Raw genomic sequence first — 21,439 nt, 5'->3', positions numbered from 1 at the left:
CATGATAAACACATTGTTCTTATAACACATTGAATTTACTAATGCTCTGTACAGTATCATATCATTATTTTATTTACCTTAAAGAAATATATCTTGCTTGAATCTAAATCCATGGTTCTACAGTACATTATATGCCACTCCATTATTCATACAGTATACTGTACTTAAGAACATAAGCATAAAAGAAACTGCAGAAAGCCTATTAGAGCATATGAAGCATCTCCTATTTATATTCACTCAACTCATTTGTGTTTATGTCTAACCTATGCTTGAAACAATCCCATAATCCGTTGACCAGGCCACACACTAGAAAATGAAGGGACGACGACATTTCGGTCCATCCTGGACCATTCTCAAGTTGATTGTGGACTTGAGAATGGTCTAGGATGGACCAAAACGTCGTCATCCCTTCATTTTCTAGTGTGTGGTCTGGTCAACATATTTCAGCCACATTATTGTGACTCATCATCTGCAAACCTGTAATCCCACGTCTCTATACATGATCAAGTGAATATATATCGATTCTATAGTACAGATAACGTAACTGAACTGCATTTTGTTTTACTACAAATCATAATGCAATATATATTTCTTGTGTTTAAAAAAATTCAAGGGGGGGAAATTTTTGGTCTGGAACATGGCTTTTACCTTAACACTCGGTAGGAAACTTGTGTTTGTTTATTGACTATTTGATTATCGAACACTTTTTTCAGGAAATGTATCTCGTTGGTTAAATGAGGCTCGACTGTAGTGTATTGTACATCATATATATTCTTAGTCATAGATTTTTGTCTAATCAAATTATTATCCTATTATTATCCTATAATATTCAATACTTTATTAGTTTAAAACTGGAATGTGACTTCTTCATTCTTCACAAATCTGTGCATACCTCACTTTGTTCTACAGAAGTTTGCCAAATCCAGGGTGTAAATTTTAAACAAAATGTGTCCAATGTAACTAGAAATTTACTGAAGCAAGTGTAGCTGAATGAGGTTGTAATGTATACTGTTATGATCTTTTAAGTGAGCACCCCATTTTGCAGCAGGGGGATTAATAGATTCGTATCTCAGTTTCCTCCTCTTCTCTCCACCAATTTAGTACCTCCTTTCCACAGAGAGAGAAGATGCATGCTATGAGTGTAGATTGTGAAGCCCAGTTTCTGGCTAAAGAAAGGGAATCAAGCTTTAGAGTGTTTATTTATTTAGGTATGAGTCCACAGGTTGTGTTGAATCACTGAGCCAAATTCCCTTAGGTTTGATTCCTTCTGTTTGGTAATTAAACACCAGACAGAGGAACACTTTTTCTCAATAGTCACAAGAATATTGTATTTGTACTGTGCCAGTAACCTCATTGGTTCAGCTGGAGATAAATTTATAATTATGTTTAATACCTCCCCCCCCCCTCCCTCTCTCTCTCTCTCTCTCAATTCTAAGTTATTAATTTGTGCAGGTGACAGTTGGAGTACAGTCTCTCCAGCGAGCGTGGCTCTTCACCCGCTTGGTAAGCAAGGATGACTGGCTCGAGTGGCTCAGACGCTTCAGTATTGAGTTGATGAAGGCATCTCCATCCCCAGCATTAAGGTAAGTGATTCTGGAAAATTATTTAAATGCTTGGAAAGATTTACATTTTAGGGACTCAGCTGAGATTGAAGTGCGTTCCTTTCTTACTGAAAATATGTTACAAAATTCACATGCATTCAAATTTGATATTTCTTATTGTACATGCATTAAAAGCTCCTTATTGTACTTTATTGTTTATAGAAGACACTAACAAGAACCCACAGATTGCAGCAGAAGCAAATTGAATGTACTATAAACTAAAGAAAAATCCAACAAATTTTATTCAAAGGCTCAAAAACCAATAGTACTGTGTTTGGTTTGGTTTTCTTTAAAACATGTACTATTTTCTATAATTAAAAATAAATTATAATATATTATGTAATCAGCTTGTAATTGTTTTTAAGATCTGAAAATGTATTTTGAGTACTAGTTTTTTTAATGATGCTTGTTGCAGTGCTTTGGCACTCAGTTACTCCTTAAGGCAAAGAACCTCATGGAACCCGGACGGGTCTATGCCGAGTCACTCCGGAACTAAGTCTGCTTCAGTGCAGCAAGGGATTTGTCAAACTATACCTGTCAGATCATAGTCATAATAGGGAGACACTGGAGAAAATCTGCCAGCTAGAACATTTCGGAGCCATTTTAAATACTAACTTGCAAAGCGAGGATTGTCATTTAGTATTCATGCAAACTTTCAGTTGGCTACACTTGATCATCTCCAGAGAGCAGTAACTGACATGAACACAAAATCTCATGAATGTGTCTGCCTCACAATTGAGCCAAGCCCAGAAACAACGGAATGATTCAGAAAACTGCTTTTTATAAAACTTAAGATTGAATATCTGACCTATACCACCTAGTTGCTTTCCAAGATGTCTTCTTCAAAAGTTGAACAAAAAATACAATACAACTATCAATTTGTGCTAGGTTTCATTCTTGCAAATTTGGTATGAAACAAATACTGCACAAATCAAGCTTAGCCGGGAAAATAGTGTTACACACAGAGAACCTCAAAGTTAATTTTTTCACTTGACTCAATATTACACCCGTTTAAAAGTTAATATTTAATGATCTCTACTTCTTGCCACAAATGCAGTATATAATGATGTTCATAATGCTTGAGATGTGCTACAATGCAAGAACATAAACAAATTTTGGTAAAATACAAGAAATGTGATGTGTGTGGCAGCTCAACGCATGGCTGAGAATGTGGTGCCAGAGCGAGACACGCAACACAACCATTCACTATGATTGTCTGGAGGCAACTATGCCTCCCAACTGTGTGGCTTCAGGGAGGTAGCACCACACAGTGAGGTCATGTTCCTGGCACATACTTCTGTCTACAATCAAAATTAAGTTTTAGTCTTAGTGTTTTTCCTGCCCAAAACGCTTTGCGTAATAGTGGCTTTAGGCATTGTATGTACTAACTCTATCTATAAATCCATCAACTTTTGTATTTCACCTTGTATGTATGTACTTTACCTGAATAAATATTTGTTTGTATTTGTATTTCACCACAAGACCATCATTCTTGTTTGTCCCATAAGTATGCACCGCCTCGTGCAGGGCACTGTATACTTTTGACGAATACTGTATATTGCACTGTATGTGAAAATGAGTGCAAAAGTCATTGACTATCACAATTACCAAATTAATTAGTAACCAGTAGTGGTACAATTAATAATTGATTAATGAATTTTTTTGGAGGTAGAAAACTAGATTTGAAGGGTGTTTTGTTAGATTAATATGTTGACAACTGTGTCAAGAGCTGTGTTTTCTTCGTTTATAACCGTGACCAAAGGGACATCATTGAAGATAGTTATCCTATTTCTAGGTCATGTTACTCGGTGGCCACCACATATGTGCAACTCTCTCGGGACCTGTTTAATGCTGCCTTTGTATCCTGCTGGAGTGAATTGAATGAAAGCCTGCAGGATGACCTCCTTCAGTCCCTTCGTCAAGCACTCACCTCCCAGGATATTCCTGAGATCACACAAACTCTCCTTAATTTGGCAGAGTTTATGGAACATTGTGATAAGGTGAGGTATTATTGTACTGTAATAAATGTTTATGGTTATGGCTGATATATGGAGCTTTTGTACTGACATTAAAAAGCATTGTTGTATAATAGGTAAGTTGTTGGAATAGCTATACTGTACTGTTATTCATTTGGCTTAGTACATATATAGCATCATTTTGTGAAGTTGATTCTAAATATGTATGAATCTTAAGTTTTGGGCAGTTAGCTAAAGAAGCGTTACCCCCAACAGGGTCCACTGCCTCTAGAACTTCAGCTGTTGGGTGAGAAGGCAATGGAGTGTCGTGCATATGCTAAGGCTTTACATTACAAAGAGGAAGAGTTCCACAAGGGTCCCACATCAGATGTTCTGGAGCATCTTATCTCCATTAATAATAAGTTGGGGCAAAAAGAAGCAGCAGCAGGTAAAGTAGTGTAACTTTCTTACATCATCTTGTCTTTAAATAGGGGAGAGTTAACACAACAGGGAATTTCATGCGTACCAAATATACCAAATCTATGATGTTTAATTATAAGCTGTCTATTCTGCAGTTCTAATTAAGCTTTTAAGTATGTGCATGATATTATATTTCAGTTTATTTTGTTTGACCACTGTTTTAGTAATGCTTTAAAATTGAATACTGTATGTATTGTTATTCTTAGGTCTCCTGGAGTATGCCCGCAAGAACAACCGCACAGATATGAAGGTCCAAGAGAGGTGGCATGAAAAGCTGCACGATTGGGATCAGGCCCTTCAGGCATATCAGACAAAACTGGAGACAAGACCTGATGATCTAGATTTAGTTCTCGGTCAGATGAGGTGTCTTGAAGCTCTCGGTGAATGGTTAGTAAATGAAAATTGAAAACAAAATTTTTTCTCTTTCATTACCAAACTGTTACTTTTACTTATTACTTATTTACTTATTACTTTCATGTGGTCTTTAGGACCAAAAGAACAGAGCTCAACCTCTGCAAGCATAACTAGGTGAATACAACTAGGCAAATACACACACACACACACACACACTTACATACAAATATACATACAAAAATTATCATGTAATTTCCAAGTTTTTATGAGAGTGAATGAAATTTTCAAATTAAAACTCATTGTAAGCACTTTGCATGAGGCTGAATAAAGTTGTTGGTTGCTGCTGCCAATGTATTGATGGGGAGTGAAAGTGTGTGGTGTGGAAGGTACAGTGAATAGATGCGGTGTCTTCTTGACCATCTTTGTCAGTCTTATTATAAATTGCTTCCACCCAGCCTTGTCCCATACCATATTGTTCACACTCACTTCTGTCTTCCTTCCGCACTTCACTCACTCACCATGTCTAGCAGTCTTTGTTCTGGGCCTGCCTCTCTTCATCCTACCCTCAAATTCACTCGAAGTATACTCTATTCCCCAGTCTACCATCATCCATTTAATTTAAATGCCCAAATTGTCTTGATATGCTTTTCTTAATCTTAAATTTTGTTGACTTTTGCACTCGACATCTCTCAAAGAACTTCTTGTTCATTACTCTATTCTAACACTACATGTGCTTTTTAATTGATCTGTTTTGACCCTTCTAACTCCTCATTTTTCACATCTATACCACACCATTGTCTCATTTGTTCATGAGAGTTGGCACTTCCATGCCCTTTTGCAGACCTCTATTTCTATCTGGTTTTTGCTATTTGTGGCTTTTATTGCACCAACCCCTTTCCTCTCCTGACAGATCCTACTTTCAACATTAGTTGCACAAATTTTCCTTTTTTAGAATCAAACATTGCATGTCTTTAAGCTGATCAACCATTACAAGCACTTCACCATTCACACTGTCACATGCCTATAAAAGTTTAATTTTCAATTCTTTAACGTATGGATTTAGTGTTTATATGTACGCAGTATTTCCCATGTGAAGAATGGGCTTCCTTGGTAGTTGCATATGCAGACATATTATCTCCTTTGAGCCTTTAATTTTTCACCAATGGTATTGCAGTATATTTGAAGTGTTCTGCTATTCTACCTCATGTAAGTAGTGCAATGCAATATAATTATATGGCATTTTGTAATGTAAGTGTGTGTGATACAAGATGTATGTAAATAGTTAATTTAATTGTTAACACTGACATGCTTTACTTATACCACAGGGGCGAGTTGTACAGTGTGTCGTGTGAACGGTGGGATGGCTCCATGGCCGATGAGTTCCGTGGTCAGATGTCACGAGTTGCATCAGCCTCAGCATGGGCAATGGGGCAGTGGACGATGATGGAGGATTATGCCAAATACATTCCACTTGACACGCAGGAAGGAGCATTTTACCGTGCCGTTCTGGCCGTGCACAAGGATCAGTATCATCCAGCACAGCAGGTTTGTAATTCATAAATGCCATTTTATTTTCTTCATATTTAATATATTTAATTTAGGTTAAAAATGTATGTGGGTTGGGCAGGTCAGAACTCCCTACAAAAATGCAAATCAGTATCTTTTTAATTATTATATTTTCATGAATTTTTAAGGTAGACATTAGTTAAATTTTAGCTTCAATTATATTTTGTTGTTTCATTTAATGTGCACATGCGTATGTATATATGTAAACAAAATTGTTATACTATATTACGCAGTTGGACTGACCAAGATAAATATCCTCAGCTAATCGACACAGCCCGAGATCTGCTAGACACAGAACTGACAGCCATGGTGGGGGAGAGTTATCAGCGGGCATATAATGCTATGGTGGCAGTGCAGATGTTGGCTGAGCTAGAGGAAGTGATCCAGTACAAGCTAGTTCCAGAGAGGAGACAACCTATCACTCAGATCTGGTGGGAAAGACTACAGGTTCGTTCTCAGGTGCAAGTCTTGATAATGAAATCAAGTGCACAAGTGTTCCCCCTAGTGCACGAAGAAATCACATTAATGTGATGTATCAATGAAGCCTACTTCATCTTAGTCAACTAACTACTGCTGGTGATCCAGTTAATTATTTATATTGCGGTCTAGCTGCTGTGTTCGTGTAGTTAGTAAATTAGATATTGCCAAGGCTAGTCAATTGATTATGGCATAATTCTTACTATTCTAAACAAATTTTGTTGTAAATACAGTATGTTGCATTGCATAATAACAAATTGTCATCAATTGGTAAGTCAGATAATATACTAAAATGATATATTCTTATGAAAACAGTACTTACACATGAATGTCTATGGAAAGTGAGATCTAGTTGTTTGGTTACTGCCTCATAGTTCTGTATACTTGGTACTGTATTTTTATTTTTATTTGACATTAAGGGTTTTTTCATATGTGCTCTAGAAGCTATAGATAAAAAGTCACTTTCATGATTTCTTCTTTCATTGCGTTCCACTTAACATGACAGTCGGTAAGATAGCAGTATTAGTTTAACATCTTTTAGTATACCGAGCAATATTTGTAAAAATTAATCTTGCTCGGTAAGTAAGACATCCAAATTTGTACATTAATTTCAAGATTATGGTATCAATCATACAATGGTAACAGATTACCTATATAAATTAATAATATTAGACAATCCATACTACCAATCTAAATTTTCCTTAAATCCTAACTAAACTAAAAAATGAATTTGACAGCAAATTCAATGGGTTTGGGTAGCCATTCTCCTTAAAGGCACAAACCAAGATATTGAGCAAAATTATCTGAAGTGAATGTTGTCTAGAACCTCCATGCAAACAGTATGCATCTAGACTTCCTTTTCTTGCGGAAGAGTTTTAGAACATTAGCTGAACAGTTAAGAACGAAAACCAAAATCTGGAAAGGAAGAGCTTTCACAAAAGGTAAACTGTCTTAGCTCTTATATCAAGCCACACCTTTCTCCAGTGGTATTCTTCTGGTGACCGAGACCAGTCAGAAAACATCTCAAGCTTTCTCTTGAGGTTATCTTGAGATGATTTTGGGGCTTTAGTGTCCCCGCGGCCCGATCCTCGACTAGGCCTCCACCCCCAGGAAGCAGCCCGTGACAGCTGACTAACACCCAGGTACCTATTTTACTGCTAGGTAACAGGGGCATAGGGTGAAAGAAACTCTGCCCATTGTTTCTCGCTGGCGCCGGGGATCGACCCCGGGACTACAGGATCACAAGTCCAGCGTGCTGTCCGCTCGGCCGACCAGCTCCCGCTCTTATTCTGTTTTGTGATTATGCTTCCTCTTTCATTCCCAGTGTTATAGTGTGGATACATCTTTTCTATATACAGGAAAAAATCAAGGTATTCTAGAGAATGATTTATCTAGTGTAATGTTTGTAGAATTATAGTACTGTATTATGATGCTGAATAATATAAGCGTTGATTAACTGCTTTTTTAGAAGACCAGATATTTATGCAAAAGAACATTACACACTGCACAAGTTTTTTTTATTATCTCCATAAATCATTCATCTGACATACCTGGAAATTTGATGCCTCACAATTGCCAAAAAGGTTGAACACTTTTGTTATATTTGTAATTTGTAAAATATATACAGTACTTGCATTTTTGTACTAATCTTAGTTATAATATTCAAGGGATGTCAGCGTGTTGTTGAAGACTGGCAAAAAATACTCCAGGTTCGCTCTTTGGTTTTGAGCCCACAGGAAGATATGCGACCTTGGCTAAAATTTGCATCTCTCTGTCGCAAGTCGGGTCGTTTGGCCTTGTCTCACAAAACTCTAGTACGGCTCTTGGGCTGTGATCCGTCCGCAAATCCTACTCAGGCACTCCCAGCTACCCATCCACATGTGACTTATCAGTACTGCAAACATATTTACACATATCCCAATAGGAGACTAGAAGCTTATGGGTATGTACTATTAACTAATATTTTGGAAGTCTGTTTGTTAAGGTGCTAATGGTGAAAATAGTTGGGAAAATTGGATACTAATGACAATAGATATTCCACATGTTTGCAAGTTTCCATATCGATTGACTTAATATTCCTGTATAAATATGTCCAGAAACTCTACCAATTCATAAAATGCTAATGTCCTTCTGTTTTGCAGACGGTTACAGAAATTCCTACAGTTTTTGGCACCCGCTGTTGTTGTTGGTCAGAATGGGGACGGTAAGCTGCGCAAGTTAGTCTCCAGGGTCTACCTCAAGCTTGGTGAATGGTGAGTTCTTTTACATTCACTATTTCTAACCTGCACTTTTTTGCTTTCTTATAAACACAAGACAAGGGACACTGCTCATAACAGATACAATATTGCCTATAGAAGCTTTGGCTTTTGTGCACAAACTTAGAGCATTATGTTGTATAACCGAACACATGATAGAAAGTACATATGTAAGGCTAATTGGGTAGTTTAGTTGTGTATTATAAGCTATACAGCAATAACATATATTGTTTGTGTGCACAAAGTGATAAGCTTGTCACAGTAAGATAATGGGCTGGCTTTTCCTATACTTTATTTACACCAGTCAACAACAAGATTTCCTTGGTTGCTGGTACTTCGTTAATTGGACAAGTTTAGGTTTAGGAAAGACCTGGGTAAATACTGGATTGATAACAGGATTACCTTACCTTGCATTAATTCCAGGGTTGTGAATTTGTAGAGCAAATTACTGGGAAATATAATAGACGTAGGATTTAAGCTCCCAGAGGTGTGGCATTTTGTTTTTATAACTAATGTGATGCATTGAAGCAGCCATGATAGTTTTCCACAATTAATGTAATGTACAGTGTACTAAATGTTGGTCTTCTACGGATGTGTAGTAAATAAATACTATATTGTAAATAATGGAAAGAGGAGAGGGAAATGCTGTGATTTTCTTTTCTTTTTAATATATTTATCTTAACTTTGCAGGTATGAACAACTTCATGGCCTTAATGAAGAGAATATTAGTCAGATACTTAGTTATTATACTCTTGCTAAAGAAACAGACGAGTCCTGCTACAAGGCTTGGCATGCATATGCGTACATGAATTTTGAAGCCATTCTTTTCTACAAGAACAAAAGTGATCTTATTAAGTCTGACAGTAGTGGGGAGGACTCTAGCACCCCTAGTAAAAAAAAGGTAAGAGGAAAAGTTCAATTTTTTTATTTATTTTTTATTTTACTTGTTGGAATGCAGTAGTGATGAGGTTTTTCAATCCTTCCTTCAGTTACACTGAAATTATTTTGTCTGATTCTTATACTGTACTTTTCTGACTTTTCCTTTTTCTGTGCTCTAAGTTTGCGTACACACACAGCCATAATTGCTTTCAATTTCATTTCGATGTCCAAAGGGCTTGGCAAAGGATGGGGGGGAGGAAAAAGGATGAGGAATTTAAAGTCTGAAAGAGGATGGGGAATGAGGAAGATGAGGAAGGTCTAAGAGGTAGATGAGCAGCAATAAGAGGAAGGTCTAAGAGGAAGATAAGCAGCAATAAGAAGAGGGTCTAAGGGGTAAATAAGTAGCAATAAAAGGAGGGTCTCGAAGGTAGATAAGCCTCAATAAGAGAGAGGTCTAAGAGGTAAATAAGCAGCAGTAAGTGAAAGGTCTAAGCAGGAAAGACAGTAGGGTTTCATTTGTGTCTGTTTGCAAACTGCATTTCAGTTTTTGATACAGGCATTAATACCATATCCAGAGGGGTTGGGGCAAAGACTAAAAGATAACAGATTTGTTTTGGATATAATGATTTGGCCTCTGGACATTTCACAATGTTCTCTCCACTTCAGAAATCTGCAGGTGACTTTACAGTGGCAGCAGTAAAAGGTTTCATTCGGTCCATATCTCTGAGTGATGGTAACAGTCTTCAGGACACACTTCGACTTCTTACTGTGTGGTTTGAGCACGGTCATCAGCCTGGGGTGTACGAAGCACTGGTTGATGGTCTCAAGACTATTCAGATTGACACTTGGCTACAGGTTAGTCTACTTACTTAGACAAGAGGAGGGATTTGTGTTGTATACAAAGTTATTACTGTTTTGCTATTTGCAGTGAAATGCACAATATTTATTATCAAACCTCATATTACTCACACCCTTACTTTGCTATTAGAAATGTTCTTATTATTGCATGTTGTTTTTCTTGGTGCAGGTTATTCCCCAGCTGATCGCAAGGATTGACACCCCTCGGACACTAGTAGGGAAGCTCATTCATCAGTTGCTCATGGACATTGGCAAGCATCACCCTCAGGTAATATTGGAGATTGGCATTAATCAGATACTATCACTTAATAATTAACAAAGTTTGTGAATATGAATATGTGCATCTTCTTCATTGATTATGACCTCATTTTTTATTGTCTTGAGGAGAGGAGATGCCTGGAGATGGTTATATAATTGTTGAAAAAAAAGTGTGTTCAAGGTTGGCTTTAATTAATGTACTGAATAAACTTCCACTGTTATTTATTACCTGTGCTTTAAAATTCAAAGAATAAAATGGTAATTTTTCTCTTTATTTTGACCACATCTGGTTAACATTTTGTGCATTTCTACATTGACATCAATTGTTTCATTTGTGGAACATCTACATTGAGAAGTTCATTGTGTACTTTGGTGGTGAATATGGATTTTCCTGGTTTAATGATGTGGTACCATACAATTTTCCTCACTTGTGCTTGCTGGGGTTTGTTGAGCACATAAGGAAAACCCCCCCAACCACAGGGGGGGGTGGGTTCCAGGGCCATTGCTCCCTGCAACCTCTCTGAGGGGGCCAGGTTCTGGCTCGTGGTCCCCGGTACGTCGAACTCCATAGACTAATACCCCAGTCTAATATATCACACACTAGCCTGATAGCTCCAGGGAGCCTCCGGGGCTCACCCAGAAAATGGCATTTCATTACATTCAATGCTGGTTTTTTAATATTTTATCCTTCCTGCAGGCCCTCATTTATCCTCTGACTGTGGCAGCAAAGTCATCTGTGGCTGCTCGATCCCAGGCTGCTGAAAAAATCCTGAAGAACATGCGGGAACATTCAGCCAACCTGGTTCAGCAGGCCATGATGGTAAGCCTCTTTGAATTGTTATGACTGTTATAGATCCCAAGGTTATCCATACTTCCTTATTTGATACATCCCAAGCTCCCTATGCTTTGCAACCATACTTCCTCCAGAACCCAAAGACTGGTTTCCCAGAAGCTACCTGCCAGGTCATGGGAATAACATCGGCAGTCATTTATAATTTAATGCCAGAAAACAGGGTAACTTGGAAGACAAATTGTTTTTGTTAAACTGTAAAGTAGATGAAAAGTGAGAATAAAAAAAAAATAGTCCTCTTAGAAATCATGCAACTACAGTTGACAGTAATATACTTGTAAAGAAATATAAAGATTTTCTGTACCATATTGACTGACTTTGTCTTGTACTGTAGGTATCAGAAGAGTTGATAAGAGTAGCCATTTTGTGGCACGAAATCTGGCATGAAGGTCTAGAAGAAGCAAGCCGACTTTATTTTGGAGAGAAGAATGAATCGGGAATGTTTCGGACATTGGAGCCCCTGCATGCTATGATGGAACGAGGTCCACAAACACTCAAAGAGATGTCCTTTAATCAGGCAAGTCTCAAAATCTTTTATTTATTATTAACTGTTTATTAACTTAACAAAAACTTTCAAAAGTTAAGTAGGAAACACTTGAATAATTAGCTGTGGATGATTTAATGTTTCCATACTATATTATATATATCATTTATGCTTTCACTAACTTTGCTTCATAGAACAATTTTATACAACATAAATTGTAAATGCTACATTACATGTAGATATTTGATATCCATTAATTTATTAAATTTACTTTAATTTTGTAATTGAAATTAAATTTATTTGTGTCTTAATCAAGTGAATAAAAAGATTTGCATGTTTTACTTTGCTAGATTAGGTAGTTTATAATTTGGGTTAACATCTCAATTTATAACCAATTGTATCCAGTAGAATCATTATTAAATAATTAAATTTGTGACCTTTTTATATTTATTTTAGGCCTATGGTAGAGATTTGAGTGAAGCACAAGAATGGTGTCGGCGTTACCAGAGAACACATAATGTACGCGAACTAAATCAAGCATGGGACCTTTACTACCACGTGTTCCGTCGTATTTCTCGTCAGCTTCCTCAGCTTACATCTTTGGAGTTACAATCAGTTTCACCAAGGTTGCTTAAATGTAGGGATCTAGATATTGCAGTGCCTGGCTCTTATGCACCCAACACTCCCGTTATATGCATTAGCCAGGTTCAATCATCATTGCAGGTGTTGTCGTCTAAACAACGACCTCGTAAACTTTGCATCAGGGGAAGCAATGGCCGGGACTTCGTCTTCCTATTGAAGGGACATGAAGACCTTCGACAGGATGAAAGAGTTATGCAACTCTTTGGTTTGGTAAACACTCTTCTCATCAGTAATCCTGATACCTTCCGTCGCAACTTGACTATTCAGCGCTTTGCCGTAATCCCACTTTCCACAAACTCGGGCCTTATTGGTTGGGTCCCACATTGTGACACACTTCATGCCCTCATAAGAGACTGGCGGGAGAAGAAGAAAATCCTACTAAATATTGAGCACAGAATAATGATGAGAATGGCCCAAGATCTAGAGCATCTGACCCTAATGCAGAAAGTGGAAGTATTTGAGCATGCCCTGGAGCATACTCAGGGTGATGATCTTGCCCGCCTTCTTTGGTTTAAAAGTCCCTCCTCAGAAGTGTGGTTTGATCGTCGCACAAACTATACACGTTCTCTAGCTGTCATGTCAATGGTGGGGTACGTATTGGGTTTGGGTGACCGCCATCCTTCTAACTTAATGTTGGATCAGTTGTCAGGTAAGATCATCCACATTGATTTTGGTGATTGCTTTGAGGTTGCCATGACTCGTGAGAAGTTCCCAGAGAAAATACCTTTCCGTTTGACTCGGATGCTGATTAATGCAATGGAAGTGACAGGAATAGACGGGACATACCGCATGACCTGTGAATCTGTCATGAGTCTCATTCGTCGAAATAAAGATTCCCTCATGGCCATGCTAGAAGCCTTTGTTCACGATCCACTGCTCAACTGGCGCTTAATGGATCACACACAGCCCAAAAGTAAACGCTCAGTAGTTGGTGACAGTGATAGTTCTGGTAGTGCTGTAAGTGCAACAGATACTAGCCATACACCCATCATGGAGACTACTCCTGTATCATCAGCAATCCATGCAGGTTCTCAGACAAAGAAATTAGAAATAGGACGGGAAGATTCTGGCGCTTCTGAAGCCCTCAATAAGAAAGCAGTTGCCATTGTTAATCGTGTCCGTGACAAGCTAACTGGACGAGATTTTTGTCACGATGAGCCGCTGGATGTGCATAAACAGGTGGAGTTGCTTATTGCACAGGCAACCTCACATGAGAACCTATGTCAGTGTTACATAGGATGGTGTCCTTTCTGGTGATATGGTTTTCAATGACTGCCTAGTAGTTTAAGCCTCGTGCTTAATAATGACCTTTCATTTAGCTACAGTATGTATGTTTTTGCTATACAACATTGTGTTTTTGATAATGTTACTAAATGTCAGTAATACGCCATTCAAGAAACTTAGCCTTTCCATTGCTACACCATTTCTTGTGTCTAATGGTGATTTGATACCTGTTTTTCTAGACAGGAAACAATTGGCTACTCAATTGGTATTAATATTTCTTGCCTACTGTATATTTGATCAGTAGGAGAACTTGAACCCCCTTGCCAGGTCCTAGCCAAGCCCAAGGCATCAGAGCATTAAAATGTCTTTCTACTGAAGTTACTTACGAAGCTCGGTTTTTTAACAAGATGAATAAGTAAATTTGTTAAAAGTTACTCAAATAAACTTTTAATTGTGTTGGATGAGCTGTAGTAAACCTGTTGATTATTTTTTCCTTGTTAGTGACTGTATGAATTTATTTCTGACAATTAAGAATTTGACTCGTTAAAATCTGCAGACTCACATCACATTAAGATGTGATGGGATGATATCAGTGAGTACAATGAACATAATGACTAACTCTGCACAGTATTTGTGTAAGGTGATTGAAAGAATAGTGGTCCATTGGAACTGTGGAAATCATAAATGATTGAAAATCTAGTGAGGAGTTGGTGAGGTTGAGGAGTAAAATGGTAAATGTGATAAATATCAGAAATGTAAATAAGTCAAGTATAGACACGGAGAAAAGATGTTTTAGTAGGATGGAAAATTTCAAGATATATATGATGGGTATATTGAAGTTTTGAAGACTGGATTGAGCACACACATTTTTCATTGCATTTAAGATTACAATTTGTGACAAAACTCTTTGCTGTAGTCCACATTTTTTTTATTTATTTATATATATACAAGAGTTCTTACATTCTTGTAAATCCACTAACACACACAGCATTTCGGGCAGGTCCTTAATCCTAATTATCTCCAGAATACGACCTGCCAAATCATTTAACAACCAGGTACCTATTCACAGCTGGGTGAATAGAGGCTACAATTAAGGATTGGCACCTAGTAAATCCTCCCAGACTAGGATACAAAACCCAGGCCAAAGCACTCGCAAAGCTCTGGGTGAGTGTTTTACCACAGCACCATGGGGACTGCTTATGTTGCAACTTAACCTGAATTTAAAAAAATGTTTTGACGATTCTTTTTCAAATGGCTTCTAACTAAAACCTTTTAGTCTTTTATGCAGATAAATAAATCTGCATAACTTAATTCAAGGATTTTCATTCATTTGTGCATCCCATTATTTTGACAAATTTAGCTTTTGATTACTGTCATGTTGATATGGTCATATCAACTTGACAATTGTTAAATATAACAAAACAGAGGCCTCAAAAGAGTTGGTGAAACTTGCCTGGTTGCTATGAGAATATTCAATTAGCAATGTACAATGTATGGTAGGGCGGTTTCTTCCTTGTGGAGCAGAATGCAGATAATAAGCTCTTGCTGGGCTTGAGGCATAGAAGAATCCCCAAAACCCTATCCAGGTACAGTCCAGGTACACCATTAATTTTCTTTGTCAACAAATTTCAAATTGATGTTTTCAAAGTTGTGTACAGTACAGTACTTGTTTTATGTTCATGAATTTGTAACTATGTACTCCAGGGAATTTGGTTACAAAATTTAAAATTATTAAATAATTTGCTTCAATCACAGTTCATACAAAGCAGAATCTGTACTGATTTAGTGTTCTACATTTTGTTCAGCTTTTTATGTTGTGTAGCTGGGGCGGTGAGTGCCATGGTGTTGATACACGCTAAACCTACAACATAAACAGTAAACCACTTGGATGATGATTGATGCATTATTATCCCACTGGTGTTACTCTGTAGGTGATCTCAAGTTGTCACATTACTCTTTTTACCCCTTACTGCAGATAGGACATACTTTTATTGTTGCTTTATAAATGTTATGTCAAAAAGTGTTTGAAATGTGTCAGTCTCCATCCCATCCTCCAGTTTTGGTAGTACTTATAGTAATGATGAGGACCATAGACATATACTGACTTACAACAAAATTAGAAAGTAGAGTTATTGAGTTGGACAAACCGGAAAACTAATTTTTACTAGTGTTGCTTTGATAAACTAAACTAACCTAACCTTCCTAGGCCTAATATAGTACATATGAGTGCTATACTAGGCCTAGGAATATTTCAGTTTGATTTTAGCTTCATTTATTTTAAAAGAATACCTTACTAGTCAGTATACTACTATCTAAAAGCTATGTACGCAGGAATTCGTGACTATTGATGACCATCACTCAAGATAACTCAAGATCACAATAGATACTATCTAAACAGGTGGATGGGTTGCAGTCTTCATTATTTTATATTAGGTCTTTGTTATAAGAAAATGTTTATGTAAGTACTATACTGGAATTTATATTTTTGGCATATAGTACGAGGTTTGGGTTAATAACTTAATAGTTGTATATAAAACATGTAAATTATTGAACATAAATGAAAATATATACAGTATATTCTTTATTTAATTTTCCTTTCATGCTTCCTAATAATCATTATGAATTACTTCCACTTTAATATTTTCTGCCCCATCTGGGCACTACCTTATTTCTGGACTGTATAGGGTGATTTCTGCTTCCTTTTCCAGCTTGCTGAGGCAGCAAGCAACAAGGATGCCCACAGTTCTAGAAAATGGTTACTGAATTTCAACTCAGGAAGGTGTAAAGTAATGAAATTAGGCAAAGGGAGCAGAAGGCTGAGCACATGGTACCATCTGGGAGGTGAAAAAAATAGCAATAGTCAAATAGCGAGAAAGATCTGGGGGTTGATATTACACCGAACCTGTCCCCAGAAGCCCACATCACAAGAATATCATCAGCGGCATATGCTAGATTGGCTAACATAAGAACTGCCTTTAGAAACTTATGTAAGGAATCGTTCAGGACCTTGTATACCACTTGTGTCAGACCAATCCTGGAATATGCAGCTCCAGCCTGGAGTCCATACCTAGTTGAACACAAGACAAAGTTAGAGAAGATTCAGAGGTATGCGATAGACTAGTCCCAGAACTGAGAGTTATGAACTATGAGAAAAGGCTAAGGGAGCTAAACCTCACGTCCCTGGAAAACAGAAAAGTAAGGGGAGACATGATAACCACCTACAAAATTCTCGGGGAAATTGACAGGGTGGACAAAGACAAACTCTAGCACGGGTGGAACAAACAAAGGAACACAGGTGGAACTTTGTACCCAAATGAGCCACAGAAGAATTAGAATTTTTTTTCAGTGTCAGAGTAGTTATCAAATGGAATACATTAGTAGTGATGTGGTGGAGGCAGACTCCATACACAATTTCAAATATAGATTTGATAGAGCCTAGTAGGCTTTAGAATATCTTCACCAGTTGATAGACAGTTGAGAGGCAGGACCAAAGCGTCAAAGCTCAACCCCTGCAAGCAAAACTAGGCGAGTACAGTCTGGGAGGGAACTATCAGGGGAAAGTGCCAAGCCATTATGACTATACAGTATAGCACTTGGAAGGTATCAAGAAAAGGTTTTGGGATGGGACAGGGGAAAGGAGTGGTACCCAACCACGTGGACGGCTGGGGATTGAACGCCGACCTGCGTGAAACGAGTCCATTGCTCTACCATCCAGCCCAAGTGGTTGGACCTACAGTCATTGGATTTCCCAGTGCTTTTGACATTGTTTAGCTTGTGTCCTTTTGATTTCTTATTAGCGTCCTCAATGATATGACATTGACTGTTCTGCTCCACAGACATTGTGTCTGCGTTTGATATTTACAGTACAGTGTACTTAGGATTCCTCTTTGGGGGGGGATGTCGGTAGGGGTTGGCCATGATGGGCTGCCTTGTGTGGATGAATATGGGTGTCCAGGCTGTGGCATAAGGGATTCTGACTACCTTAGGCAAACCCTTTACTACTGTTCAGGTCAATGTCTTCCTGTTGAGAATGGGGAATTGCTTTACAGATGAGGTATCCTGCTCATGCCAGATTGCTGCCCTGGTAGGTGGTATTCTATTGTTCGAGGATCCAATCTTATTATTTCCATATCTTATGAATATTTCACACAATGTTTCTCTCTCTCTCTCTCTCTCTCAGGCTGGTGTGGCTGGCAACCAAGCTCATGAATCAGAGCCCATCTGTTTCTCCCATAATGTGGCAGTGGCTACTATTATGTCACTCAGTGTGACCAGCTCTTCATTCCTTACAAATTCCTAGATGACCGTAACGATGACATTGTATGTACCCCTCAATACTCATGGTGGGCCATAGCATCATACTTACCCTTGATTCTTCTCTCATTCATTGCACACTTCCAACCATATTTATCTCACAAGTAAGTTAATGTATTGTGCTAAATAGGAAATAAATTTGAAGTGGCATAAAAAGAAAGTACTGTATATTTAACTTGTTTTTGTACTAATGTTCATAGCCAATTCTGCATCTGCTATCAAACAATACTGAACACTTTTGAGCATATATTTTTTCATTTTAAATATTTAATCAAAAGATATTAAAATGACGATAGCTTTTTTTGTAAATCATCATACAAATTCTCTAGAGTAGCTCTGTTTAGTCATTAATTTATTCTAATACAACTTGTATTTTTTGTAATGTGAATGGTGTTCGGCATCAATGACATTTATTGCAAAGTCGATAGGTGTTAGGGGTTTGAATGCAATCCATCCTTGTATGGTTTTTTTTTTTGTAGAGTACAAACCAAGCCATGAAATCACGTATGTCATCCTTCACTAGCCAGTTCAGTCTTGAAAATAAAAATGTTATGAGTGGTGACCCCCTGTCTCTGTGGTCTTCAAGTCTACCAACACCAGATAAGAGGGATCAATAACAACCAAGGCCACATTCCAAATACCTGTATCCTATTGATCTTGTTACTGCACCTGTTCCCATGTTGGCCTTGTCACTGCACCTGTCTCTGCTTGCACCTGCAACTGCTGTTGACCTTGCAACTGCCCCTGCTGAAGACTTTGCACCTACACCAGCTGTTGACCTTGCAACTGCCCCTGCTGAAGACTTTGCACCTGCTGTTGACCTTGCAACTGCTCCTGCTATTGACCTTGCAACTGCTCCTGCTATTGACCTTGCAAGTGCTCCTGCTATTGACCTTGCAACTGCACCTGCTGTTGACCTTGCACCTGCACCTGCTATTGACCTTGCAACTGCACCTGCTGTTGACCTTGCACCAGCACTTGCTGTTCACCTTGCAACTGCATCTGCCCCTCATTTGCAGGTGTCGACCTCAACACCTGTAATTTAACAAAGAATAGGTAACAAGAAGTATGCACTCATTTATATACATACACACACACACACACACTTTGCATGAGAGAGAGAGAGTGTGTGTGAGTGTGAGTGTGTGAGTGAGTGTGTGTACTCACCTAATTGTGCTTGCGGGGGTTGAGCTCTGGCTCTTTGGTCCCGCGTGTGTGTGTGTGTGTGTGTGTGTGTGTGTGTGTGTGTGTGTGTGTGTGTGTGTGTGTGTGTGTGTGTGAGTGAGTGAGTGAGTGAGTGAGTGAGTGAGTGAGTGAGTGAGTGAGTGAGTGAGTGAGTGAGTGAGTGAGTGAGTGAGTATGTCATTAAGGCATACAAAAAGAAATTTGGGGACATTGACTAAGTAGTAACATGCTATTGACATTTGGGCGAGACTGTCACTAGGGGACCCACATGGGGGTACAACTGTCACTAGGGGACCCACATGGAGTCCAACTGTCACTAGGGGACCCACATGGAGTCCAACTGTCACTAGGGGACCCACATGGAGTTCAACTGTCACTAGGGGACCCACATGGAGTCCAACTGTTACTAGGGGACCCACATGGAGTTCAACTGTCACTAGGGGACCCACATGGAGTTCAACTGTCACTAGGGGACCCACATGGAGTCCAACTGTCACTAGGGGACCCACATGGAGTCCAACTGTCACTAGGGGACCCACATGGAGTCCAACTGTCACTAGGGGACCCACATGGGGTACAACTGTCACTAGGGGACCCACATGGGGTACAACTGTCACTAGGGGACCCACATGGAGTCCAACTGTCACTAGGGGACCCACATGGGGGTACAACTGTCACTAGGGGACCCACATGAGGGTACAACTGTCACTAGGGGACCCACATGGGGTGCAACTGTCACTAGGGGACCCACATGGAGTCCAACTGTCACTAGGGGACCCACATGGAGTCCAACTGTCACTAGGGGACCCACATGGAGTCCAACTGTCACTAGGGGACCCACATGGAGTCCAACTGTCACTAGGGGACCCACATGGAGTCCAACTGTCACTAGGGGACCCACATGGAGTCCAACTGTCACTAGGGGACCCACATGGGAGTCCAACTGTCACTAGGGGACCCACATGGAGTCCAACTGTCACTAGGGGACCCACATGGGGTGCAACTGTCACTAGGGGACCCACATGAGGGTGCAACTGTCACTAGGGGACCCACATGGGGGTACAACTGTCACTAGGGGACCCACATGGGGGTACAACTGTCACTAGGGGACCCACATGGGGGTACAACTGTCACTAGGGGACCCACATGGGATTGTGACATTTTCTTAGTGTTAGGATAGCAAGAGCATGATCTAAAGGAAGCAGCGGAATTAATCTCCATAAATAAATTTAAATGTAAATATGACAAATCCCCATGGTGAAAGCCGGCCCGGATTTAGACCTTGGGGTAAGGCCTGGGACACTTCAAATTCGGGGGCCCGCAACAATATAAATTAAATTACATGACAAATAAAAAACTACAATGGTGATTAACCGCATATATTTGAAAACAAATATGTGTGTTAGGTTCCGAGGGAAACACTTGTCTGATTTTATTTTTGTTTTATTGAATAAGAGTAAGTTTGACTCCTTTTCCAGTTTGTAGTATAGCTAAGGTGATATAAATACTGGTGATCAGATATGTTATGAAGTGTTGTGATGCCTTTATTTCTTCAAATTGTGCATACCCCTACCAAGTTCTTTTTATACTGCTGTTTACGATGTTAATGATTGTATTCACACTAAATAACAGCCGAGTAAAAGAATAATGAAGCTTAGTTTTCACTGATTCTGTTCACGATCAACAACAAAAGTTTACAACGAATTAAAAAATGTCATTATTACTCTTTTTTTAATATATAAGTGAAGTCTAGGGGGCTCGGGACAATTGTCTTCTTATCTTGAGATGATTTCGGGGCTTTAGTGTCCCCGCGGCCCGGTCCTCGACCAGGCCTCCACCCCCAGGAAGCAGCCCGTGACAGCTGACTAACACCCAGGTACCTATTTTACTGCTAGGTAACAGGGGCATAGGGTGAAAGAAACTCTGCCCATTGTTTCTCGCCGGCGCCCGGGATCGAACCCGGGACCACAGGATCACAAGTCCAGTGTGCTGTCCGCTCGGCCGACCGGCTTGTCTTCCTTACAAATCCGGCCCTGGATGTCAGGGCTTCATCTTAC

General features: G+C 39.1%; 2 protein-coding genes across 2 annotated transcripts in view; both read left to right on the top strand.

Annotated features, from left to right (window-relative positions):
* mTor (serine/threonine-protein kinase Tor) overlaps positions 1-16,460 on the top strand; it is a 56,656-nt gene extending 40,196 nt beyond the window's left edge. Inside the window, exons 25-38 of the mRNA XM_045763213.2 lie at positions 1,453-1,583; positions 3,397-3,601; positions 3,833-4,004; positions 4,243-4,423; positions 5,716-5,935; positions 6,218-6,403; positions 8,101-8,375; positions 8,575-8,685; positions 9,379-9,589; positions 10,234-10,422; positions 10,595-10,693; positions 11,381-11,503; positions 11,868-12,050; positions 12,474-16,460. Coding sequence (XP_045619169.1) covers positions 1,453-1,583; positions 3,397-3,601; positions 3,833-4,004; positions 4,243-4,423; positions 5,716-5,935; positions 6,218-6,403; positions 8,101-8,375; positions 8,575-8,685; positions 9,379-9,589; positions 10,234-10,422; positions 10,595-10,693; positions 11,381-11,503; positions 11,868-12,050; positions 12,474-13,916 — 3,729 coding nt within the window. The 3' untranslated portion in view covers positions 13,917-16,460. The remainder of the gene's footprint in view (positions 1-1,452; positions 1,584-3,396; positions 3,602-3,832; positions 4,005-4,242; positions 4,424-5,715; positions 5,936-6,217; positions 6,404-8,100; positions 8,376-8,574; positions 8,686-9,378; positions 9,590-10,233; positions 10,423-10,594; positions 10,694-11,380; positions 11,504-11,867; positions 12,051-12,473) is intronic.
* Positions 16,461-18,874: 2,414 nt separating this feature from the next.
* LOC123771211 (nematocyst expressed protein 3-like) lies at positions 18,875-19,243 on the top strand. Its single transcript, XM_045763661.2, has one exon. The coding sequence runs from the start codon at positions 18,875-18,877 to the stop codon at positions 19,241-19,243; it is 369 nt and encodes a 122-aa protein (XP_045619617.2).
* The last annotated feature ends 2,196 nt before the right edge of the window (positions 19,244-21,439 follow it).

Source organism: Procambarus clarkii, chromosome 65, assembly GCF_040958095.1.
Source record: "Procambarus clarkii isolate CNS0578487 chromosome 65, FALCON_Pclarkii_2.0, whole genome shotgun sequence".
In the NCBI taxonomy this organism is placed as follows: domain Eukaryota; kingdom Metazoa; phylum Arthropoda; class Malacostraca; order Decapoda; family Cambaridae; genus Procambarus; species Procambarus clarkii.
The sequence above is the reverse complement of the archived record's forward strand: the minus strand, read 5'-3'. Positions and strand labels throughout refer to the sequence as shown.